The 26,933-nt window shown below is 32.4% G+C and overlaps 3 protein-coding genes across 5 annotated transcripts; 1 reads left to right on the plus strand and 2 right to left on the minus strand.

Moving 5' to 3' along the window:
• LOC109348174 lies at positions 4,131-5,841 on the plus strand. 2 transcript variants are annotated; one of them, XM_019588443.1, is made up of 4 exons: positions 4,131-4,886; positions 5,145-5,594; positions 5,631-5,644; positions 5,679-5,841. In XM_019588443.1, the coding sequence occupies exons 1-2, from the start codon at positions 4,205-4,207 to the stop codon at positions 5,564-5,566; spliced, it is 1,104 nt and encodes a 367-aa protein (XP_019443988.1). In that variant the 5' UTR covers positions 4,131-4,204; the 3' UTR covers positions 5,567-5,594; positions 5,631-5,644; positions 5,679-5,841. The 2 variants fall into 2 exon arrangements, with proteins under 2 accessions (XP_019443988.1, XP_019443987.1); XM_019588442.1 differs by having other exon boundaries at positions 5,145-5,841.
• On the minus strand, positions 7,597-26,871 carry LOC109348176. 2 transcript variants are annotated; one of them, XM_019588445.1, is made up of 6 exons: positions 26,867-26,871; positions 17,700-17,705; positions 9,828-9,945; positions 9,644-9,698; positions 7,754-7,941; positions 7,606-7,713 (listed from the first exon to the last, which is right to left on the minus strand). In XM_019588445.1, exons 3-5 carry the CDS (start codon positions 9,910-9,912, stop codon positions 7,779-7,781), a joined length of 303 nt encoding a protein of 100 aa, XP_019443990.1. In that variant the 5' UTR covers positions 9,913-9,945; positions 17,700-17,705; positions 26,867-26,871; the 3' UTR covers positions 7,606-7,713; positions 7,754-7,778. The 2 variants fall into 2 exon arrangements, with proteins under 2 accessions (XP_019443989.1, XP_019443990.1); XM_019588444.1 differs by having other exon boundaries at positions 7,597-7,941.
• On the minus strand, positions 18,992-21,008 carry LOC109347088 (LRR receptor-like serine/threonine-protein kinase GSO1). Its single transcript, XM_019586817.1, has 3 exons — positions 20,411-21,008; positions 19,931-20,049; positions 18,992-19,267 (listed from the first exon to the last, which is right to left on the minus strand). Exons 1-3 carry the CDS (start codon positions 21,006-21,008, stop codon positions 18,992-18,994), a joined length of 993 nt encoding a protein of 330 aa, XP_019442362.1.

The raw sequence follows: 26,933 nt of genomic DNA on the forward strand, positions 1-26,933 counted from the left end.
CTGAATTAGAAAAAGACTCGTGTCGATACATATTTATGTAGAGACAATTAATAAAATCTTGACAACACAATAAAAATATAATTTTAATTAGATTTAATCCCAAATGATAATACTAAAAAAATATAAATATGTTTATCTCTAAATATATTTTTCTTTCAAGTACATTCTCCACGACAAGGTGAAATGTCTTTCATTGTATGACACTTGTCAAAAAAATAACCACTGGACGGTGCCATCTCAAGGAACAATTATATGGTACCCCATCTTGTTTGAATCATTGAGATGACAGCTTCTACCAACCAATGCTCATATTTTCATCATTGATCAACCAAATGGGTCCATATAATCTGCTCCTCTTGTAGGGTACCATAGTGCAAGTGAATGAACATGCCTCTAATTACAATAAAATATTGTGATATCATTTAAAATTTCAATTCACATTTAACATATCTAAGAAATTGATAAATTAACTGTGAAATTTTAAATGATATGACAATATTTTATTGAACGAGATAGAATTAGAGACATCAATATGGAATAGGTGCTCTTTATTAAGTGCAAGTGGAAAAATTATCATGCTCCTTGCCACTATAGCAGCATGTTGCTATCAAAAATTTGTTTCATTTTCCATTTGTTAATATGTTCTTAGTTCACATTTTCAATTGACTTTAGTATCTATATATTGAAACTTTGATAATAGTATAAGAATTTCTTACATTGTTGATATATTATTAACTAATCATTTATTAATTATAGTTGATTCTTACATAAAGTAATATACATAAATTTACCAATTATGTATAGTTTTTTGTACCGTATATAAATATTAAACTTTTTCAATTGTCTAAATCAATACCATAACAATATATGACTTTATGTATTAGAAATCAAATTCACAACCATAAAGTGATGATTGTGGACTTGTGGTGTTTGAGCTCCTACACTTGACTTTGGGTTATTTGAGTTCATTAGATTTTAATTATCTGGTTGTGGTTGGTGTTTGAATGTTGATTGATACCAAATTTATTGCAGCCACACATATATGAAGTGTGCCTATATATTACGCATTTGATAAAGTTGATCATTGTCTTGTTTTTGGTAGTGCATATTTAGTCACGGGTCCTGCATTATTTTTCTTTGGTAGAACATTCATGAACCAAAATGGGTACCTATATACTGTACCATTTTACTCAATGTGCACAATTTTCTTGCAATGGATAAGATTAGGAATGGTTTTGGTCGTCAACACAATTGTGTGTTCCAAAACTATGTCGATAGGTACTTTTTTTTTTAATATAAGTGTAAAATTTATGCATTGACATGTAAAGATTTATATATGGAAGAGAAGTTATTTATATTCATTATTTATTTGTATTATTTTTATTTAAGAATCAATGATGATTCAAAATAAATATGAATAATTCAATAATAGTGTAAAAACTCTTACATGGATGCATTTTTTTTTTCTCTTTTAATATATGGAAGAGAAGTTAAATTCTTGAGGCTAACAACTAAGTGATAAGCATAAAAAGCATAAGAGAGTTTATCAATGTGCATCATGAATGACGTCCTTATATTATATTGATTCATGGGATCGATATTTATTGGGAGAGATAATTACAAAATTCAAAATGGATTAATTCCTTACTGAAAAGTGATAGAACACCATTAGCAGTATAAAAAAAATATCAATCACATCCTTACTAATTAAATCAATTTTAGTTAATTTAATTAGGAAAATAAACTAAAATTATATGCATTGTCCACACAAAAATGTTTGCTATGTGGGTGGTGGTGAGAGCATTATTCGTTTTGCTATCATTAGTTGTGAAAAACAATATTTCATTCACTTAGATAATAAAAATTCATTTCAAAATATTTATCGACTTGTAAATTAATATATTATTAAATGTTTATTTTTCAATAATACCTTGAGGTAAAAATAAATGATAAAATACAATAACAATTTAAATGATAAAATAAGAAACCATATAAATTTAATAAAATTAATTGAATATCTTAATTTGTTCTTCTCCTTTCTCTACACAATTTTTTTTGTTTCTCATAGATGTCTTCACACATGAGACAATTCTGTTCGAGTTGAGAACATTTACAAGTATGTAAGACTAACTTTCTAATGAATATTTTTTCCATTCACACTATTCGAACCCAAGACTCTCTGCACAATTATTTTGAAATCAATGGATGTAAATTGTTGGGAAATGTTATTTAAATGTCAACTTGAACATATATTCTATAACACAAATAGTCAAAAAAAATTTAATAGTTATACTTTTAATTTAAATGTATTTTCTTTAATTAATCATAACTCATAATATATGGAGCGAACGATACACTATATTATCTATCCCATTCATTTATAATATTTTTCCCGGAAGAGTCAATAATAATTAAACATATATAATGAATGGTACCATACAATATATAAAACTTTTACATTTGGGATATGTTTTTTTTTCTTCTCTTTATTCGTTACTAGTGTTAATAGGCACTTCGTGTCTGCCGAACAATATCGCGTGATATTATATATTTCACTTTTTATAATTAAAATATATTTGTTCAGTGTATTTTATATTATAATTTTTGTGTGTTTATGATAATGTATAGTTTAAGGAGATCATGTGGTTAATTATTATGTTAGTGATGAATAATTAGGATTATATGGTTTTTTTATAAAAATTAAATAATGTGAATGGCAAAATAGAAATATATAAATTATGCCATGGTGGTGGTTACCCCATGTTTTGGCTGTAGTACAGAAGTATATATATATATATATATATATATCATGTAGTGTGGGAGTGGTCAAAAATATATGTGACGGTGGACCAATGTCTTAGGCATGTGGGAAATCCCCCAATAGTGGGATCCATATCTTCCACAATCGCCACCGCTCCGGGTTTAACGGTCATATATTTTTTAGCCGTTGAGCTTTCTCTATGCATTTAATTATCCCCCACTCAAATCACTCACACTAACTCTCTTTCAAAACCAATATAATTTCATTTTTCCAGCTAAACAAACATAGTAAAGAGAAAATAATCTATCCATCAGCGACCTAAAGGTTTTTTATTTAAATAACTCAAAATCTTTATTATTGAATATATATTAATAGATTTTAAAATTTATGTAATATCAATGCAAGTATTTTTTAAACTATTAGTATATCCTCTATGATTTTCGAAGTTAATTGCAAAGTTACAAAGTTAGTACAAGTTACAAAAACAGTGACGGCCTACAATAACACCCTTCCATGCATTGCCGACTTTGATTTCATACTCTTTTGTCGACCTTCAATTAGATATACTTTTCAACATACCACGTTTTCTTTTTTGTGAGATTTAAAATATTAAAAGTTTCTATTCTCTGTGTTACATATCCTTTCATCCTTGCCTTATCAAATATGTCACTTCATTTATCAATTATAATTTGTTAAAATAACTAAAGTAACCTATAAAACTAAATTTCTTAATCTAAAAAAAATAAATTGAAAAATAACATTAGTACCGAATACATAATTTCATCCGATCACAAATAAATAAAAAATGTAAAGTTAATATATATTTAATAAGAATCTTATTTCTCTACCCGAAACATAGACTACATGAAATAGTACAAAGATAGAATAATTACCGGAACAAAAATCATATCTATATCTATACTATATATAAAGCTAAAACATTGTGTAATTTTCACCATTGCGTACTTCCACTATTGTGTAGTTTTCACTTTCTATTTTGCCCTTCACATTATTTAAATTTTTACAAAAAAAAACCATATAATCCTACTTAATCACCACCAACCCATTAATTAATCACATCTCTCACCTTAAACTATACATTATCATAAACATACAAAAATTATAATATAAAGTATACTAAATGCAACATATTTCAACAAATATATTCTAATTATGAAAAATGAATATATAATATCATGCAATATTAATCGACAGATACAAAAAAATATCTCTACACACTAGTTGATAAGGAATAATATACTTAATTCGATTTTTTGATTGGGATGGGAGATGTTAACTCCTTCAAGTATGCACCCTTAGATGAGCTTATATATATATAAATACCCTCTCTCTTTCTCTCATTTCCCCTCTCTGAGAAAGAGTTCCTATGCTCTAACACACTTATACACACAGAACTGAGCCATATTCATATCAGAACAAAAAATGGGTTTTTTGAATATGAAAACAATTTTAATCTCAACCGGAATTCTATCTATGGCAATGGGATTAAAGCTTTCTTTCCCAATAATCACTCATTTCATAATCTCTGAATTAGTTCCTTCAATCTCATCATTTTTCTACACTTCCTTAACTCCTCCTTATCTTTATATACTTCTCAACTTCATCATTCTCACTATCCTCGCTTCCTCAAAATTTCACACCGAACCGGTTCTCTATACCACAACGGTTCAACCCGAACCGGTCAAAATCACACAAATAGATTATAATAACAACGTCTATAACGGCGTCGTTTCTGATGCGCCATTTTATAATTCAGAAACGACGCCGTTGAGCATCGATACGGTAGTAAATGTTAACGGTAATGATCGTTACGTTTATGACGTGGACTTACCGGAGGAAACGACGGTTAACAACGTCGTTTCCGGTTCTGAGGCTTATCAACCGGAAACGGCGCCGTTGAGGGATGATGCAGTGATGAATAGTGATGGTTACCTTTACGATGGGCACGCGCCGGTGGAAACGACGGTTGCAAGCGGAAACGACGCCGTTGCCACTCCGTATTTGCATAAAAAGGAGCCGTTGAAGTTTTCGAATGATGAGAATGAGAAACCTCCGTTTTCCGCTAGGTTCAGCCAAAGGAAAGCCGTTAGAACCACTCCAGAAGGTTCTACACCTATTCTCTCTCTTTTTAACGGTTATTTTCGTTTTCTCTCTCTATTGATTTTTGAAAATTAAAATTCTCTTATAATTAAAAGTGATATTCTCTAAGTTTTTGTAGCAGTAGTGTTTCTATGAGTAGTAATTAAAATATAATTTTGTTATAATTTGAAGGATAAATATATAATTAAAAATTGTATTCCCTTAGAGTTTTTCTTTTCGTTAATGTAGATGATCTTAACTCGGAAATTTCGATATATTGCAGGAGGGAAGGTAGTTGCGTTGGGAGTAGCAAAATCGAAGAAGCAGGATACGCTAGAGAGCACATGGAAGACGATAACTGAGGGGAGAGCCATGCCTCTGACGAGGCACCTGAAGAAGTCAGAAACATGGGAGCAGCAGAATCGCCGGAATGCAACTCCGTTCACGGATTTGAACGGCGGAGATGGCGGTGGAGGAAAGGCGGTGATGAAGAAATCTGAGACGTTTAGTGGAAGGGAGAATAAGAATACGGTGTCGTCGTCGCCGGGTTCAGGTGGGAAGTTGAGGAAAGAATCGTCGCTGAGTCAGGACGAGTTGCACCGGCGAGTTGAAGCGTTTATAAAGAAATTCAACACGGAGATGAGATTGCAGAGGCAAGAATCGTTGAGACAGTACAGTAATATGATCGATAGTGGGGCCCAATGAACAACGCTTGTTTTTTTGTTATAATACTTCGTTTTGCTTCTTTTGCTCTATAAATTTGGGGAAAACTATGGTTTTGTTTTGGAAGGTTGGTCAAATTTCAATAGTTTAAGTGAAGTTAAATCAGGTTTTGTAAAGGAAAGTTTTGTTATATTGCTTTGTTTGTTGTCAATACTTGGAACTGTTTGTGATATTACATTTATATGATCAAAATCTTAGTTTAGTGGGCATGATTCAGAAAATGTTGTGGGATATTCTTAATTTCATCGATTCCATTAGTATTTTGGTTTTATTAATTTTAACTGTGTAATGCTAAATAATATTTCGAAGTGTGGTGGAGATAGCATGAATACCTTGGAAGCAGACTGGTAACTATTGAGATTTCAAACCGTGACAGTCATTATCAACAAAGTGTTAGTTTAACGGTGTAAAGTTTCATTAAATTTCTATAATGGTCAAAATGTTAAATTCGATTTTTGATAGCAATATTGTTAGGATGAGTAATCATGTTTAGCTCCTTTCCCAAAATCGTGAGTAGATAAGTACAAAAAAACTATTCGCCTCGTTTGTTTAATATAATGCATTAATTAATAGGTGATAGAACTAATAACGTTACTTAGTAGAAGTGGACTTCGACTACTAACGGTAATATTTTTAATTTTCAAGCAAAGACATGGATTAAATGATATAGGGTTGTAGTGGATCATCCTATTGAGTGTAGAAGATGACATTAAAAATAAGGAATTTTTTTGTAGTTCATTGTCTCCCTTGAAGAATATGTATACTTTACTCTGGAAAACTCTTGTATTGGTGTATTTAATTGCTAAACAAATTTACTTTATAATAATTGACTTAAATCACTATTATACATAATTTACTTACAACTTTTAGAAAATAGGATTGATTTAGTGGACCAAGCTAAAATTCATGAGGCAAAAGTTAATACTCAGTCCCTAATCAAGCTATGTGGTCAAGAAGTGCAACCTCAAAATATTATAACAAGGATAAGAGTAAACATCACACTATCTTACATTTTTTAAAATGTTAAAATGAATTGTCTGATTCACTTCTTAGGTTATTCCGGTTTAACTAGATTTAAATAATCAGACCAAATTTTTTCAGTTCAAAGCGCTTCAATTACTCGATTAATTAAGAATACAAAAAACCGGAGTCATTTTCAAACCTGATTAACGAATAACCGGCTGGTCCAGTTCGGTTCTAACGAGTAACAACAGTAGTAACACTTCATCTAAATAGCGAGATAGGTAGACAATAAAACAAACAACATGCATCAAACTTAAACATTTTTAATGATTTTATTGAAAAATAATGTGAAATATGCACTTGTGACTATCATCTCCTTCTGATAAGGATGATATAACAATGGAAGATAGATACAACAATTTTGGATATTGGATAGTGTTGAAAATTAATGAAGCCTGGTTTAGACAAGATGTAAAGCGGTTACACAAAAACACAAGCAGGTACCGCTTCCTTTGTGTGAGATTAAAGAACATTCCACATTATTCCACTATATGAATCATTCTCATTAGTCAAAATTGTCATCACAGAACACCCACAACATTATTATGTCACATCATTCCACTATGGAAATTGAGAATTTGGGTTGGCAATAATGTGATCTTATCTACAGCTACACCTTTCAAGGAGTTTGGTTACTAACATTCTGAGTTCAACCGAATGGATCCAATTCTTGCATTTATTGAAGAATCCCAACTATCATTTTCACATAGGAAGATATATCATTACTTACTAATTCGAATTAGGTTAAAAGAAAGGGCAAAAATTCGATCTCTTCCATATAATTAATTAGCTTTATTTAATTACATTGTAAGATAAATGTCTCATAATACTTCATCATAGATCATTTTCGTTGACAAAACATTTATATCTAATCTGTCCTAATCATTTCCCCTATGATTTTCACATCCTACTTTTTCTACAAATTAGACTAACATCAATATGATAGTGGATTAGTGGTCGAGTTGATGCAGAGAGTGAAAAAAAGAACAAGCTCAAAAATCATAATTGCCATAAGGATGCAAAAAAATGGAGCTTCATTCTTACAAAACACTTGGCCTATATAATAATTGAATTTAGCTTAAACTAGATGACAAAACACACATATATTCAGTGCTTACAACATAAATTATCAAAAATAAGTTAAGTAATGATATGAGCTATAAGCTATTAGCTATTCATAAAGTGTTTTGGCAGATTGAACTCTTGTTTTCTTGTTTTCATTCTTGGATATTTTCTCAACAGATTTCTCATTTGCTGATATAGCTTTTTCTATTGCCTTCATTTTTCTGACATTTTTTGTTCTCTTCATAGGCCTTCCTTTCTGCTTCACTTTCCTGTTTCAGAGGAGGTGCATAATTAGAGGTGCTAGTGTAGAACAAGTAAAGAAATAAGATTAAAAGACCAAGCAGATGAATTTGAAAAAACAAATAGAACATTGTCTTAATGATCTAGGAGTAATTTTAACATAACTTATTGGCTTATAAGTGTGGGATGGTAGAAATTTAAGCATAAAAGTTTGCATAAGGCGCTTAGTCTACTCCAAGATTATTGTGTCACGAACTCGCGATGTTAAATAAACTATTACAACAACAACAACCAAAGCCTTTTCCCGGAACTTAGACAAACTAATTTGAAGGGAGGGAGCACTCATTGGGTGCCTTACCTAAAGGAAAGGGGCACAAAGATCATCCCCTATAACACATTGTGAATAAGTGTGTCATCATATTCAAGAGGAAATTTGAATTGTTTGCACTGCTAGAAGGATGAATGTAAATGATTTGATGCTGAAACTGAAAATTATCACACCCTAACAAGCCTAGGTTATTTCCTACCACCAACTCTCTATGTAAAAACCGGCATACTGGATCACGAGGAGAGAAATTGTAATTAAAAGATCCAGGGTGCTCTGATTATAGAAAGAAAAAACATGACTAAACCCTCCTCTTTGGTTATTTTACCAAAAGCGGAGAGGGAGAAAGTTGTATTTTAAGATTAATACTTTTTCATTCAGTAAGTATCCATGATTTTGTTCTAAAATTCTGAAATATTTCATATCTAAAGTAATCTACTGTGACTGATTCTTAGATTAAACACAAAATGTACTCCAAAATGTACTCCAACTTTATAAACCAACAACCATAAAAAAGGAACTCTGCATTATGCAACTGAAGATGCTATTGCTTTGCCTATCTAGAACAAAATCAATTATCATCAAAATGCTACCAAATCCAGAAATTCCTAAACCAGCATTTGCATCATTGCTAGACAATAGAATCAGTAATAACATGTTCTTCAACCCAATTCACCAGTTGAATGCAAAGTGAGTGGAAGTGAAGGACTGATAAAATTGAAACACTGTGTATGTGTGCGTCTTCTCGATTAGCTTATTGTGTTAAAAACTTCAAAATAATTTATAATCAAAATCTAAACATGCATCATGTTGTTCAAAACCTTATATGATGTAAAATGCAATAATTTAGGGAAAATGTGGACAATATTGACAAGGTTCGTCAAAATAAAGCCATTTTTGGGTATAATATGATTAAATAACAAAAAAGCTATTTCAAGCTTATTTAAAAACCTTTTAGATTATTTTGAAACCAAGCACATTTTTTTCCATTCACCCCTCCAAAATTAAGTACCAAACAAGTATTACTAATTAATAAAAACAACCTCATACCCTTTTTCCTAATTCACCGAATAAAAACAATTTTTTCTAACACAATCATAACAAAATAGGTTGTCTACTTGTCTTAGAACCACTCATACTCTATATTAACACTATAATCGATCATCAATAATAGATAGAACAATCGATTATTGAAATAATCTAATTTTCATACCTATCCCAAACAATGTATCTGGCATGACCCTCAAATGAGTTACATACAAACCAACAAGGTGTTGGTCTAGTGGTTTAAGGCACTGTTATTTCTCATTCGATTTCTGTGAGTGACACTTGTAAGAAGATAGCCACGCTTTTCGGGATTATTTCGGGGATACTTTTGACAGTACAAAAAAAAATGAGTTACTTACAAATTAGTGGCAGAAGCAACCCTGTTTTGAGTTCCTGATTCTGATGTGTCCATTGCTGCAATTAATCAAACCCAATATCAATTTTCAGATCTAAAAAAGAATAATAAGAATTATTATTGTTTACACTTTGATTCCTTAATATAAGATGAAATAAATAAAGGGTAACGTAGTAAAACAAATGTACCTTGAGGTGTTTCGGAAACTAATGGTTCGGCTGTATCCATTGAAACGACACCGTTTTTGTTCTTCTTGTTCCTATTTTTCGCCATAGTCACTGGGTAGAGAAGAATGTTGTGGCGGCGCTTACTCGACCTTGTTTGGTTTATGATTATTCTTTTGGGTTTTTTATTTTTTTTATTAAAAATAAAAAACTGATTTGTTTTTTTTATACTTCATTTCTAATCTATTGCAGATTTAATGATTTTTTTATTTTGTTATAAATCATATCAACTCTGCTAAGTGGACCTTACATAATCTGTATCCAAAATATTTATCTTGGTAGATTAATGGCAACTTAATTAATTCACAAATAGCTCCTACCATCATCAAATAACATAGAAGGACAAACATGATTCTATAAAAAAAATTATAACTAATTGTCTTTTAGAGATGAAAAAATTATCCATAATCCAGAACTCATCTAAATTAAAATCATTTAAGTTCATCTATTAGAACTTGTGAATTTAAATGGATATAATCTAATAGATGATATTGATAATGAATGAATTCAAATCTATCAATTCTATTTAATAGTCATACATATATCAATTTGGATAAATACTCAATTTATTAAAAAAAACAAAAATTCAAAAATATCTTTCAATTTCATTTTATATTCGAGAAAACTAAATTCAAACAAATTCATCTACGATTTTCACACACTTTTAATATTTTTTATCAAAAATTATATTAATTATAGGACATGTGTATATAGTTAATATTAAAAGTTTATTCTTAAATACATAAAATATATATAAGTATGAGAAAAATATATACACCGATAATATATGAGTTTTATATAATATCACTATATCATCCACCAATTATATTTAAACAACATTGAGTCTTCAAAAAAGTAATTCAAATGAATGATGAATGAAACAATGATTATGTAGAAATCTTGTAGAATATTTAATTTTTAATTATAAAAGTTCAGAAAATCACTTTTAAAGAAAATGATTTTTAAAATATTTTTTAAATGATTTTAAAAGTGTTTTTATAAAAAGTGATTTAAAAAAACATTTTATTGAGATTATAGTTTTTAAAATAATAATTTTCTTCATTAAAGTTTTTAGTTTTAATTAAAAAAAGCAAATGAATTGGATATTTATATATCCAAATTCATGAAAATATAGTCATAAATGAGTTGGAACACATCAATTAAGTTTGATTATAAAGAAATTATATAACTTAAAATATAGTTTAAATGAATTAATATAGATTGATGAATGACTTTTCATTCATATGTTAGCATTCAAGTCTAGTCATTTGTCACCCTGCTCATAAACTTAGCCTAAGTTGTGATAGTTAATGTTTTTAATAGAGTAATAAAATCATCAATTATATATGTGAAAATGTTTCAACAAACTCTTACTCTATGTTTGGAGACCTTCTAAAATTATATTTTAATGTTGAAAATAATGTAAATCTTCTTATTATTTTGAAGTTAAAACAAAGGTGAAAGTTTTTGTAGCATATAGTTGTCAAACCAATCTATGCAAATAAAAGCCTCAATACTTAGCAATAAGTTCTATCAAGTATCAAACATACTTAGTATACTAATAATGTGTTTATCTAGTTGGGAGGGATAATCATATACTGTCTGGGAAAAAAATAATTTTGTATTCATTCATATGGTGAAAGAATATATTTAGTAGTACAAAAAAACACACTCAAGGTAAATAATTAAATAATCAATTAGAAAACATATTACATCTTGTTTGTATAGCCTTATTTTTTTATAACTTTCAAGAACAACCATTTTTCTATTGACTCACTATCCCTATTATCGCGCATCGATTTAGGCTACGCTACCTCTTAGAGTCGCCACTACATTTTATAGTTAAAAATGTAGAATTTTTTTAAAGCCCAATCACATTGGGCTTTTGGATTTTTGATATCCAGTTTTGAGAGTCGATCACGAATTGGGGAAGATATTAACACCTTGTTTGCCTGTAATAAAATTGTACCCTAACTAATTGCATAAATTGAATACCCTTACTTTATTTAAATTAGATTGTTTAAACAAAATATTTATTTTTTTATTTTTATTTGTGTCTGGCAAGTTCATATTGCTCCTACGTATCTCTGAGTACAATAGGGAAATCAAGACTTCGTAGTTTTGTTTTAAGAAAAAATGTAATTCGATTGGATTTAAAAAGAAAGTTAAAAATTGTTTGAATTTACTCGAAGTTGAACTAATAGGCGAATAGTCAACGTTGATTGCTTACCATTTTTCTCACTTCGATAGATAGTAGAAGTAGTACAAATGACTGTGACCGGTTCTCGCTCAAAGTGAGGAGAAAGATGCAATACGAATTGAAACATCGCTATTGAATCCCAAAATAATTAAAACTTATTATTATTATTCTTATTTTTTAAAATAGAGTTTAGAAATTTATTTGAGTTTAATTGGAGTGGAATTAATAGATGAAGAATCAACATTGATTAGTTACCCTCTTTCTACTTCGATAGATAGCAGAAGCAGTACAAATAATTGCGACCAGTTCTTATCTCGAAATCTGGAGAAAAATGCATTGTGAGTTGTAACCTCAATAATTAAGCTTCCAAAAAAGTTTGTGATTAACGTTAACTATTAGTAAAAAAAATTATTACTGTTGTTTGCAATGAGATTATTCTTATTAATTCACTAAGGCACTTCAAATGCTTAATAATAATTATTATTGGAGACGATAACTTTGTTACTCCTTTTCTATGGGTTAGCACTACTAATTCTGGAGTATAAATATTAGTAAGTATCCATATGATTAACAAGCAAACAACAACTAATGCATATTACTACTTCCATTTAGCATTTAAAATTTGTATATAGCATATACACCAATAGTATAACACTGAATAATAATTTTCTCTCTATTTATGGCTGTTAGTGTTATTATAGGATGAATATCATTGATATATGATACATGGTAGTGTATTATAATTAGTATGAATGAAATACACACTACTAATTTGAATTCGCTTACTGCAATAATTATGTGTCGGTAACTGCACTATGATTTTCTTCTCTGTGCGCTGACGCCCCGAAAAATACTTCTTAAAAACATTGCGAAAAAATGGGTACTTTTTTTTTAAATGAGTTATATAAAATTGCCTCATTTTCAAACCTTCCTTTTCCGGGACATCACTTTAAGTAACTCGAATGCAGAAAATCAACCTATCGTTATCGAATGATAACTTAACCTGATTCACAATTTCCTGAATAACATCATGCATATAATTGGTTAAGTCATAATTAATTCATACAAACTAAGTCAACAAAGACGGAAACTACCCCGCCACTAACATATACAAAATCAAAATAAACACAGCCCCCCATCAAAAACAAAAAGGGGACATCAACGACCACAAACTGACTCAAAAGATTCCAAGAATACTGGACCCCTCACTCGGGTCCTCCTCCTCTTCCGAGTTAGACACGAGGTTGATCACCTCTACCGAGCTCTCTACATTTACGAGCTCAACGACCTCGTCCTCCTCCTCCTCTTCCTCCACTTCGTTATACCATAACCCATCGGCATAATTCGGAGGGGATGACATTCTCAACACCGGAGTCTTCTTGCAGGGACCTCCTCCAAGAACCCGGCTCCTCGTGGCTCTACTGGATGACGGAGCACCCAAAATCCTCCGACCGTGGGAAGGAACAGCGCCATCACACCTGACTGGCGGGTATCGAAATCCAAACTCCGGAGACATCGGCCTCTTTGGCGGCAGGGGGAAGGAAGCATCAATGTAGGTGTCAGGTTGAGGAATCATCGTCGATGACCCGTTGCACATCATGTGCAACGACAGGCCGCAGGGGCCTGTGTATGTGTATCGTACCCATCACTATTCCATTATCCCATCGGGGACATGGTGAAGTGATAACCTCGAACGTGATTGTTGCTGCTGGACATCTGCATAGCGAATATACACAAACAAGAACAATACAACAGAGAGAGTAAGACATTTAATGAACATAAATTCATTGACAGCGTGAACTTACTCAGAATATCACCCTCAGACATAAAATACATTTAAACATATAATTCATCATTTATCATTGACATCATGAAGAATTCATAACTTACCATTTATTCCAATATTACCAAGATATCAAATAAGATGATCAACATTTTACTCATAACCATATCACATGTACAAACGTAGGAATACACAATATTTGTAGCTCACATGTGGGAATTCACATCCACAATAATGATGTATACATGATATGTCATGATTATCCACCTTACACCAATATCCATCCAACATCCTGATCGGAAATAATCGAGAGTACATGTCCCATACCAAGCCGCTTTGTACGCACCCGAAATAACATATCCTCGCAAGGAAGTAAAAATAGATCGATCGGTTCCCTTAGGAACAGTCCTACTCAGACCTAGGTCGTACAAACGCTTTATGGGCATCCCTCTAATCAATCTCGAATGCAATCCCGGGGTTGTCAGAGAGTGCCTAGTTTGGCCTGTGAGAATTGTCCGATCCAACAGGGTACCTCCCCAGGAATACAAGGGACTCGTCTCACCCAGACTCTCCCTCAAGACATTGTTGGCGAATCACCGTCCAATCAGTGCCGTNCATCACGGTGCTCTAAGTCGTCATGTCATTTCCTCTCCACTACTTCATGGTCACAATGCAATGCATTCCTAATCAGAATCAAATGCAAATGTATTAATCAAACACATGATCGACCCATCCTTAAGCCATCTCCCGACAATGAATGCTTCTCGTGGGACCCGATAGTACGTCAACCGTACATGTTCAAGGTAACATCTCAATCACAACAACCCATCACCGAATACTCCTGGACGGTCACATGACCAAGCCTCTTCCGGTCGGTCGATCGTTGTTCAGTGATATTGTGTATCCTTACTAGAGTACCCCCTTGTTCACGACCTCAAGTCGGATACTCGCCCAACAAGGCATAAACACAAACAATGCTTTCATACTTTGGTGGAGACATGCTTCTCATCTAAGCTATGATCTCATTCCACAACCTTTATATCATAATACACCCTACCCGGGTTCATCACATTGTTCACAACATCATTTCATTTCAATCTTTTCACCCTGTCCCTCGCCAAAGCAGGGACTAGTCGTTCAAGCGACAATTCATCTTTAAATCTCAAATAAACTGAAGCTTTCCTCGCCCAGGAGAAGGTACTATCGCCTAAGCGAGACCTCTTCTTGCTCAAGCGAGACATTTCTCGCCCAAGCGAGAGAGTTCCAAAGGCTTCTTAAAATCCTGGGATTTATCGCCCAAGCGAGGTCCTTATTCGCCCAAGCGAGGTCCTTATTCGCCCAAGCGAGACCTCTTCTCGCTCAAGCGAGACATCTTCACGCTCAAGCGAGAAAGTTACATAAACTCATGAAAATCCTGGGCGTTCTCGCCCAAGCGAGGCCCTTGCTCGCCCATGCGAGATTTTTTTGCTCGAGCGAGGGAGTTCCAGAACCAAAACTTCCCATCGCCCAGGCGAGAGTTTCTCGCCCAATCGACAGGGACTTGGACCGAATACCAGTTTTGCCCTTTTCGACAACCGAAACCCATTTAAATATGGTTTTTCAAACACCTGCACTCAGAAAAGTTCCCAACAACATTCATATACAATATTCAACACATTTCATCAACAATCATATATATTCAAAAGCATTCAAACATAAAAATATTGGGTTTCTTAAAACCCAAGTTAACTCCAAAACAAACACTTCCTAAAGGTTCCTTTGATTTTATCATCATCCCCTTTGGCTAAAACAACAAAAAGTATGTAATACAACATTATAACAACTCTATGAACACAAGTTGTTCATGGTTTCAACAAAATATTTTCATGAGTTCAAGAACAACACCATTTTCGGTTTTGAAGAGAAAATGAGTTAGAAAGCGTTTTAGAAAATTTCAACGGTTGAATATGTTCTTGACATGCTCATGAACAACATACTTAAATCTCATCAACATCCATCGGTTGAATGTTGAGATATCAAGGATTGAAGATGGAAGAAACAAGGAGAAATAAGAGAAAAAGATGAAGAGAGGATCTTTACCTTGTTTTGAAAATTTTGCAAATGAGAGAGTGTGAGAGTGAAGTGTGAAGTGTGAAGTGTGAGGGTTTAAGGAGACAAGGAAATCAAATTTCTCTCTAGGCAATGATGAAAAATCTCCTAGGGTGGCTAATGATGATCTCATAAGAGATTTGAGAAAGTGATGTGAGGTTTGCTTTATGGAAAGTCAAATCTCACATCCCAATGCGAAATGATCACCTCGCGGACACGTGTGATAAACATGCTCGAGTATTATTAGCCAATACTCAATCGGGTATTATAAATCCTCCGATCCTAATATCCGATTAGAATTTCGGATTTCGGCATTCCGAGTGAAAAATATTTAGAAAATAGGTATGGATGTACTCAGGATCTATAATGACTCGAAATGAAATTACAAAGCCAACGATGCAATCAGAATTCGATTCCGAGTTACAGAACTCAAAAATCACTTTTTGAGCCGTACCGGGTGAGATTCGGCCTTGACAGTGGTCCGAAACCGACTGTCTCCAAAAATTATGAAAATTTACCACCAAATTGGAAATAGAATTTCAAGACTAAAACTCTACTAGAGTTTCATCTAATTCTTTACCGAAAATTCCCAAAAATTCATTTTCGAAAATTATAATTAATAACAATATTAATAAAATCTTCTAATTTAAAATCGTAAAATTTGCGGTGTTACATGCGCGAGTTCCCCCTTAATTATATTTTTTGTTTGGATGTATTGGTGTTTTTTTGTTACTATTCCAGCCCCCTTTTGTGAAAACCTTCTTCTTTACTTAAAGCCAAAAAAACCCAAAAAATGTCTTTCCCTAAAAACTGGGTAACAACTCCTCACTTTCACAATCTGGTTCACCACTTCAGGCATTATCTTCCATTCAAATCAGTTTATTGTTTCAATGTAAACTTTTTTATATTTTCGGATTAAATATTTATATATATATATATATATATATAATATAATAGAAATCAGTTTATGTGTATTTACAATGACTTTTATTGCAATTCATAATAAATAAACAAAAAAGACTATATGTATATGAACAATGAAATGACTAAAAAAATGAAGAATTGATGATTAAATTTAAAGGCCTAAGCTCTAGCCCATCAAACTTTTTTTTCAAACAATGTTTAATATGATAAGCTATATACAAATTTTAATATCATACCTTGCAATATTTCACAAAGTAATTCTAACCTTAGGACACATTAAAGTTTTTATTTTAATAAATGTTAAACAGTGGAGCGGACAAAAATGACTATTCACACCTATATATAAGAAAATGGCTATGGTGATGCTATAACTTTTTTATATAGCAATATTTAAAAACTATTAAAATGAGACTCGAATAATTTTCATTCTTAATATTCTGTAAAAAAAACTAGAACATCAATGAAAATGTAATTATTTTTTAAAAACTATTTTAGTTGAAAAAATAAACAGTCATTTCAAAATAAATGCACTTGCCATCCATTGATCAAAATAAGCTAAAGAAATATAAAACAACTTCAAAATAGATTTTATTCATAAAAAATAGAGTACTAAAATTTAAAATAAGAATAACAACGCTGAATGAAGTTGCAAATTCACCAAATATAAAAATAAAGTACCTAATTTTAAAATAAGAACAAGAACAATAAATACAATACCAAATATAAAGAGAATCAGTAGAATAAGATGTTGGAACATAGTTTGTTGAAAACCATGAGTGAGTACTTTTGGGTGTAAAATATAAAAAACACTCAAGTCCCACATAGAAGAGTTTGAAAAAACAACTCTCTAAGTCCCACATGGAAGAGTTTTGAAAAAATAAAAATTAAGTTCCCAAGTCCCACATTGGAGAAATGAGGAACATGAGAAAAATTTCATGTTATAAATATAGGCTTTCTCCCTTCATTTTAATTTGCACCAAGTTGAAGGCGTTTCCTCTCAACTTTTCTTTCTCCCCCCTAATATTCCGCCGACGCATTTCTGGCAAACTTCTCCCCCTTTCTTTTTGTGGCACTAAGAAATGACACAAACAGTCATATTGTGAGAATTTCGAGAACTAACACTGCTAATCAGTATTGTGGAAAAGAATTGGCACAAATAGTCATATTCTGAAAATTTCGAGAACTGACATTGGTAGTCAGTATTGGGGGAAAGAATTGGCACAGGTAGCCATATTCTTAAGAATTCGATAACAGAGATCTGGACTGTTTTATCATGGGGACGACATGGTTGATAGTCTGCTTGCACATTTTGGGAAGTGCCACGAAATGTCTTAAAGAGAGCGACCTGATCGTGACTCAGCCACTAAGTATTATTTCGTGTCATTTAGAATTGCTGCAAGCTACGATAACAGCATAAGAAGAAGAAAAAAAGAATGCTAAATACAGTATAACAACACCTTTTGTTAAAAAAAATATCTAAAAAATTTGAAGACATACAGCAGGAAGTGTACGTGTGAACCTTATGTGGATCTACTTTATTTGAGAAGGAAACTTTATTAATTCCGAGATATAGAATAATATCTTACCTCTTGCTACATTCTTTTATGATTTGTTTGTGACTTGATTTTTATAGGGGGTAAAGAGAAATAGAAAGCTTAAAAATCGTGTATTCCATAGCTTCAAAGTCTATTCCTTCTCTTCCAAAAAAACAACTTATAAATAGAGTACCAGACGTTACTCATTATTAGTGTGCTTTCCATTATCTTACAATTCAAGGATATGAAACACTACTTTTTCCTTATCTATTTGTTATGTTGTCATTGTTCAATATAATAGTGAACTCACATACTTTTTCCTTAAACACGTAGAAGACATTGATAACAAATGGATAGAAATTGATGTATTGCTCTAGTATTATGATTAAATTGCAGTCCTACAATAGTAACATGCATTTATTTCAAGAAGTCTATCCCATTTTTTTGTAACCAATTACATAACATGAAATTATTAAATTCATAAATAACAAACTAGATTCCACACAACACAGAAATGATAAGAAGAAAGAAAATACAAGATGTAGCATAAACCACAGAAACATTCAAAAAATGGGAGACAAGAAAAGAAATAATATAATCAACCTTGAACATGGTTTTTCACCAACCACTTCTTTATCCTTGCCACTTTTATCACTACTTCCACATAAACCATGTCTGTTGCATCTTCCACCCATCTGAAGCAAGCATGCCTAAAACTCTTCTTGAGCACTAAAACCACAATAATTCCCCAAAACCCAGTTGCAAAGCCAGCTGCAATAACATAGTAGAATAACAAATTTTCCAACCTATCTTCTTTTTCATCATCTTCTTCAAATCCTCTTCCAGAAACATCATGAGAATCATCATTAGGACACTTAAGTAGTGGAGGACCACAAAGATTGGGTTGTCAGCATAAACATATGGATCATAAGTCTGAAAATTGGTAACCCTCAGTTATTGCATGACAAGTTCAAATGACTCATTGAAGTTAAAGAAATCATGTTATTTGGTATGTGGCCTGAAAGTTCGTTATGAGAGATGTCAAAGGATTCAAGTGATTTCATATCCCCTATCATCTTAGGGATTTCTCCTTCCAAGCAATTGTGTGATAAATTCAAGCCATGCAATCCAGTTAGCAATGTTATTCCGTTAGGAATTGTTGGAACATGGTTTGTTGAAAACCATTAGTGGAAACTTTTGGGTATTAAATCTAAAAAAATCTCAAGTCCCACATAGAAAAGTTAAAAAAAAACAACTTTCGAGTTCCACATTGGAGAGATGAGGAATATGGAAAAAAATCATATGTTATAAATAGAGTTTTTTTCCACTCATTATAACTCATCCCAAGTTGAATGCGCTTTCATTCAACTTTTTCTTTCTCTATCATATTTTTTGCCGATGCATTTTCGGCATTCTTCTATGACACTAAGAAATGGCATAGTTAGCCATATGAATCCAACCAATTGTTTTCTGACAAGTCCATGTTTACTAAAAACTTTAGGATTTTGAGGTAGTCAAATTCCCTTCCATTCATTACTTGTTTCACATCCTCATTTGACCATTCAGTGAATGAAGCATTAAACCCTAACAATTCAGGATCCAAATCGGATAATGACTTATTATTTGATTTGTCAATACTCATTCCCCTAAGATTACCTATGCACTTAGGTATTAAACCAACTAAATTGTTACATGAAAGGTCCAAAATTTTCAGTAATGCAAGTTGGCATAGTTGTGAAGTAATGCTACCACTCAACTTGTTTTTCACCAATCTAAGAATATGTAGTAAAGTGAAGATTGTTGTTGTTCAAATGTAACCATAACAATGAGGAAAGATTCCCAAATGAGGTTGGAAAAACACCTGATAAGTTGTTGGATGACAAATTTATTTCTTCCCAAAATGGATTATTCTTCCAGCAATTAGGAATTACGCAAGATATTTTTTTCTTTGAAAGATCAAGATTGTGCAACTCAGTTAGGCACAATGAGTTTGGTATTGAACTATTTATTAGGTTACTTCCAAGAAGCAAATACTCCAAGTGGGGCATTTTATTTCCAATGTTTTTAGGAAGTGAACCATTGATGTGGTTATAGGAGAGATTCATAAAGGACAATTCAGCCATTTCTAGAATCATTCCATCCAACTTGTTTAAAGAAAGATCCAAGTAATAAAGATGCACAAGATGATAAAAATTATCTGGAATGTTCCCATGTAATTGGTTTCTAGAAATGTGTGGGTAATTCAGATTGGTGAGTTGACCAAAACTTTGAGGAATGAATCCACCCAAATGGTTATTTGAAAGATTAAGATATTCCAAATTTACAAGTTTCCCAAGAGTTGGAGGAATTTTGTTATTCAAATTGTTATTTGAAAGATCAAGACGTTCCAAATTTACAAGTTCCCCAAGAGTTTGATGAATTTTGCCATTCAAATGGTTATTTGAAAGATCAAGATATTCCAAATTAACAAGTTTCCCAAGACTATGTGGAACAACACCATAAAATTTATTAAAAAAAACATCTAATACAGTTAGATTGGTAAGTTGTTCGATATTATTGGGAAGGTTACCATCCAACATATTGCTACCAAGATTTAATATCTCCAACTTGGACATCTTGCCTAGAGAAGAAGGTATAAACCCATAGAGAAAATTTGATTGAAGATCAAGTTAAATTAGATTTTCAAGTCTCCCCAACCAAGTTGGGAAGTGGCCGCTAAATTTGTTAGTGCTCAAATCTAGCACCTGAAAATCATATGTAATGCATCCAGATAATTTTGTGTCTCCTATTGGTTCTTTTCCTAGCTTGTTGTTTGAGAAATATAAGGTTTTAAGCTGACACAAGTTTGTTAAAATTATTGGTAGAGAACATTCCATAAGGGTGAAGTCATTCTAGGAAGATCAAGGTGTACAAGTCTCTTTAACTCACCAAACGAACATGGATCTGAAGTCAAATAGTTGTTAGAGAGATCAAGGAATTGGATGGAAGTCATGTTTCTGAAAACATCATGAATTGGACCATGAAGCGCGTTGTAAGAAAGATCAAGTTCAGCAAGTTTCTCAATGTTATCAAGCCGTAATGGAATGGGAGAAATTGTTGCGAGAAAGATAGAGGAATTGGATGGAAGTCATGCATCTGAAAACATCAGGAATTGGACCATGAAGACCATTTGATGAGAGATCAAGATACTTAATCTTATTAAAATTACTTAGCCATGACAGAACTAAATTAAGATAGTTGAGAGAAAGATCAAGATGCATAAGAGATGTCATGTTTTGGAAAGCATCAAAAATTGAATTTGTGAGCTTATTTCCTTTAAGATGGAGGAATTGAAGTTGTGGAGTACTTGTAAGGTTAACAAATGGAAATTTCATGTTACCAAGTTCACAATAATTCATGTAAATAGTTGACAAATAAGGAAGCATGCTAAGTATTCCATCAAGGTATTCCATCGATTGAGGTTGAGAAATCCAGATGATGTTATTGATATTTAGATGTATATAATAATTGGAACGAAGATTAAGATGACGCAGGTTCGTGAGGTTCCTGATAGTACTAGGAATCGTCCCACAAAATGAACCACAAGAGAGAGAGATAACTCAACTTTCCTATAGAACCAATGAACATATGTATTAGAGTGTAATTGAAATGATTTTCACTCAAGTCCAAATAACTTAAATATTCCAACCGCGAAAGAGATGGGTCCAGATTTTGAGCTTTCAAGGGAAATAAAATATCACCATATGCAACACTTTCCAAACATGGAATACTAATAAGATCAAGCTTGACAACATGTGAAGTAACATTGTCACATGTTATGCCTTCCCAGTGGCAACAATGGTTGTCTTTCCAAGAGGAAAGCCTGTTGAATGGGTCATCAAAGCTTGCTTTGAATTTTATAAGAGCTTTTCTCTCTCTATCTATGCATGGCTTGCTTGAATTTTCACACATGGATATTTCAGCCAACATGAAAAGGACTGCAAATGCATTACTTAGATATATTCTCATGTTTGTTAAAAAGAAATGTGGATTGCTATTTATGCCGAAGATGACAGGGTTCCTCCAGGAACAACATTTGTCCAGGGAGTCGGCGAGGGGTGAGGCGCAAAGTCCTCCGTCGCTACTGGTCGGGTGGATGATGCATCGACTGTTTTGATAGAATTTCTCATGATTTTCTCAACACATTTATTCTGTTTTTTGACTATGCATTTCAGTGTAAATCTTTTGCATATTTATTGAAAAGTTGGATTCCAAATGTGGTCCATTTTCTGTACATATTAAACCTATTATCTTAGTACGAGTTACGAAACGGTTATGTGGAGAGAAAAACTTGCACTCCCACTATCCATGACTTGTTCCACTCTGATGACCTTTATGATGGATAAAAGTCTATAAATTAGAACAAATTGCTCTTTGTTTGGGTCACTAATCCTACTCCTCTGTTCAGAAACAAATATCATCGAGTTGGGAGTGAGGAAAGGTTTAGAAAACCAAACTCAGAATTTATTACTGTAATCATAGTGTTTGATTGCAGGTCAAAGTGTTCATGAAAGACAATTGAGAATCAATTAGCAATGGCTGGAGGTTGGTATTCTTGATCTATTTTAGTTTCCGCTGCATATTGATCTAAATATGTTGTTTAATTAATTGTATAACATGTTTAGATAATTACAAAGATCTAACATTTGGTATCAGAGCCATGCTTTTGCCTTTGCCTTGCTTAATTGATTGAGAATGTATGAACTGAATATGCAATGCAATTTACACACTGTTAGTTAATTTATAACATCACATTTGGCATGAATTTATGTGTTGGTTAATGATTCAGTTTTACAATATATGTTATATGAGAATGATTCAGTTGTGCAATATGATTTATCGGAATGGCTTGCTAAATTGAAAACATTGCCTCATCATTTTCCCGTATGCACGCATGCTTCATGTTTGATAAAATGTCTATATGGGCTTGTGTTAAGCCATTACCAATATTGTTGTCAAAACCAAATTGGAGGATTAAAATTATTAGTAACCAGATGTGTAATACATCAATATGGATCATATGAATATTGGCTTATTGAGAAGCATATACATGTATTAGAATATTAAAGGTATTAACTTATATGTAAAACAACATTGAACTCGTTAATGTTTAATTGTGCATTGAGTTTTACAGCATACAAAACATATCAAAGCTTTCTTTCCAATTGAGGATATGCTACAGGTTATATGTTAGTGTGGTTTAAGTTCCAATCACATATGAGTTATATATTCTGTGTTGTTAATGTTTGAGTATGTTATACATTGATATTTTATGCAATGTCATTAAATGATTATATGTTTTATGATTAACTCATATATGTTTGTATATTATATATGGAGTGTTATTAAATGAATTTTCATTATTCAGATAATTATGCAAATGTTTAGTTTTTTATTAAGTGATTAATTATTCAGATAATTATTCTGATAATTATGCAAATGATATTAAGTGATTTATATAATTTTGATTAATTAGGGAGAAGCCACAACATCTTTAATTAATTACGATTATATATTAAGTTTTAAAATCACATTAAAATATTAATTGTAACTAATCATATGTAATGTAATAAGATCCACCCACAAGAATTTTATTATATTTGTATGATTAATTATGATAAAATGTTAAATTATATTTCTTAATATACCCACAGGAAGTAAAAAAAAAGGACATAATTTAATAGTTTTATCATGCAGTTAAATTATGAATTTGATCGAGTAGAACTTTAGCCCACAGGTAAATTTTATGTCACTAGATTCATATATTAAAAATGTTTTGCATTGGTAAAGCATTAACTTTATTTGTCTCAATTTTTTTTAATGAGTATGTATGTTTAAATTTGCAGTTATTCAACCTGCGAATATTTCTGATATTAAGTGTGATGTTCCTGAGTTGAGAGGTGACAACTATAAGGTTTGGAGGGAGAGAATCCTTCTCCATTTGGGTTGGATGGACGTCGACTATGCCATAAGGAAAGATGAACCAATGGCTATTACTGAAACTAGTCTTCCGGATGTTGTTGACCTTTATGAAAAATGGGAGAGATCTAACCGACTCTTTGTGATGTTCATAAAGACAAAAATTTCTGATAGTATTCGTGGTTCTATTGATAGGCATACTAAAGTTAAAGATCTACTGAAAGTCATTGATGCACAGTTTGTCACGTCTGATAAGGCACTTGCTAGCACCTTAATTATGCAATTCTCATCCATAAGGCTCACGGGGATAAGAGGTGTGTGTGATCACATCATGCACATGAGGGATATAGCGGCTCAGTTGACAACCTTAGAGGTTACTATGTCAGACTCTTACCTGGTTCACTATATTATGTGCTCTCTGCCTCACCAATATGCACCTTTTAAGATCTCTTATAACACATACAAGGATAAATGGTCAATCAATGAATTGTTGACTATGTGTGTTCAACAGGAGGAAAGATTGGTGATGGAAGAGGGAGAGAGAGTGAAATTGACCTTTGATGGAAAGAAGAATAAGGATTATGCCAAAAACAAGGACAATAATGCTCCCAAGCCAGTCATAAAGAAGGATTCAAAGTATTTCTTCTGCAAGAAGCCTGTACACATGAAGAAAGATTGCGCTAAGTTTAAGAATTGGCTCGACAAGAAAGGGATTCAAACTGCATTTGTTTGCTATGAATCTAATATGATTAATGTTAATCATAACACATGGTGGATTGACTCTGGTTTTACAATCCATGTTTCCAATACCTTGTAGGGTATAGAAAATCTAAGGAAGTCGATGGGAAGTGAACGATACATCTATTCAGGTGGAAAGTTAAGTTCACATGTGGAGGCTATTGGGACATGTAGTTTGGTTTTAAGCAGCAACTTTATTTTACGTTGAGAAAAGACATTTTATGTACCTAGTTTTTCTAAGAATTTAATTTCAGTTTCAAGACTTGAACCTTTGGGATTCACCTTTAATTTTTTAGGCTCTACTTTTTCATTATCAAATAAAACTGACATTGTTGGTTATGATGAATTGTGTGATGGTCTTTACAATATTAAATTACAAAATGATGCTCCTTATAACTCTATGCATGTAACTGCTGGTTTAAAAAGATGTATTGTGAATGAGGAATCCTCTATGTTGTGACATTGGAGATTAGGACACATCTCCATTAAGAGAATTAAACGATTAGTAAATGAAGGAGTACTCAATACTTTGGACTTTGCTAATTTTGAGACCTATGTTAGTTGTATTAAGGGTAAACAAACTAACAAGTCTAAAAAGGATGTCAAGATGTGCTAAAAAATATTAGAAATAATACATACAAATATTTGTTGTCCAGACATGGGCACAAGTAGTCCTAAGTACTTTATCACCTTCATAGATGATTATACACGATATATGCATCTCTACTTACTTCGTTCTAAGGATGAAGCTTTGAACCCCTTTAATATTTTTAAGGCTGAAGTAGAGAAACAATGTGAAAAACAAATTAAAATCGTGAGATCTGATAGGGGTGGGGAGTACTATGGTAGATACACGGAGAATGGACAAGCACCTGGTCCATTTGCGAAGTTGCTCAAGAAAATAATGATGCAACATTAAGAAGATCTACTAGAGTTAAAAGGTCAGCAATCCCTAGTGACTTTGTAGTGTATCTAAAAGAATCAGACTATAATGTATGAGCCGAAAATGATCTTGAGATGTTTTCACAAGCCATGAGTTGTAAGGAATCAAACTTATGGATCAATGCCATGAAAGTTGAGATGGATTCAATGACATCTAACAAAGTCTGGAATCTCGTTGACTTGCCTGATGGTGTTAAAGCCATTGGATGTAAATGGGTTTTTAAACTAGGAAAGACTCACAAGGAAACATTGAGAGACATAAGACAAGACTTGTTGCAAAAGGATTCACTCAAAGAGAAGGAATCGATTACAATGAGACTTTTTCTCCTGTGTCTAAAAATGATTCTCTTCGAATAATTTTGGCATTAGTAGCTCATTTTGACTTTGAGTTACATCAAATGGATGTGAAAACGACTTTCCTGAATGGTGATCTAGAGGAAAAGGTTTACATGAAACAACCTGAAGGATTCTCCTCTAGTGATGGTGAGCATTTAGTTTGCAAGCTTAATAAATTCATCTATGGATTAAAACAAGCCTCCCGCCAATGGTATTTTAAGTTCCATGAGGTCATCACCTCATTTGGTTTTGAAGAGAACATCAAGGATGAATGTATATACCAAAATGTTAGTGGGAGTAAGATTTGTTTTCGTGTGCTATATGTGGATGATATTTTGCTTGCAACTAATGATCAGGGTATGCTATATGAGGTGAAACAATTTCTCTCGATTTTTTTTATATGAAAGATATGGGAGAGGCATCTTATGTCATTGGCATTAAGATCCATAGAGAAAGATCTATAGGCATTTTGGGCTTGTCTCAAGAGACCTATATCAACAATGTTTTAGAGAGATTTAACATGAAGGATTGTTCACAAAGTGTAGCTCCCATTATGAAGGGAAACA

Source organism: Lupinus angustifolius, chromosome LG05 (genome assembly GCF_001865875.1).
Source record: "Lupinus angustifolius cultivar Tanjil chromosome LG05, LupAngTanjil_v1.0, whole genome shotgun sequence".
Classification (NCBI taxonomy): Eukaryota; Viridiplantae; Streptophyta; class Magnoliopsida; order Fabales; family Fabaceae; genus Lupinus; species Lupinus angustifolius.

Coding starts and splice junctions, on each gene's coding strand:
- LOC109348174 (XM_019588442.1), top strand. CDS start 4,205: ATGGGTTTTTTGAATATGAAAACAATTTTAATCTCAACCGGAATTCTA. Junction 4,887..5,144: donor CGTTAGAACCACTCCAGAAG/GTTCTACACCTA, acceptor GATATATTGCAG/GAGGGAAGGTAGTTGCGTTG.
- LOC109348176 (XM_019588444.1), bottom strand. CDS start 9,912: ATGGCGAAAAATAGGAACAAGAAGAACAAAAACGGTGTCGTTTCAATG. Junction 9,699..9,827: donor AGTTTCCGAAACACCTCAAG/GTACATTTGTTT, acceptor GATTAATTGCAG/CAATGGACACATCAGAATCA. Junction 7,942..9,643: donor GTTGCTTCTGCCACTAATTT/GTAAGTAACTCA, acceptor CCTCTGAAACAG/GAAAGTGAAGCAGAAAGGAA.
- LOC109347088 (XM_019586817.1), bottom strand. CDS start 21,008: ATGTCCAAGTTGGAGATATTAAATCTTGGTAGCAATATGTTGGATGGT. Junction 20,050..20,410: donor GGAGTATTTGCTTCTTGGAA/GTAACCTAATAA, acceptor CTAAGTGCATAG/GTAATCTTAGGGGAATGAGT. Junction 19,268..19,930: donor CAAATGAGGATGTGAAACAA/GTAATGAATGGA, acceptor CCACTACTTAAG/TGTCCTAATGATGATTCTCA.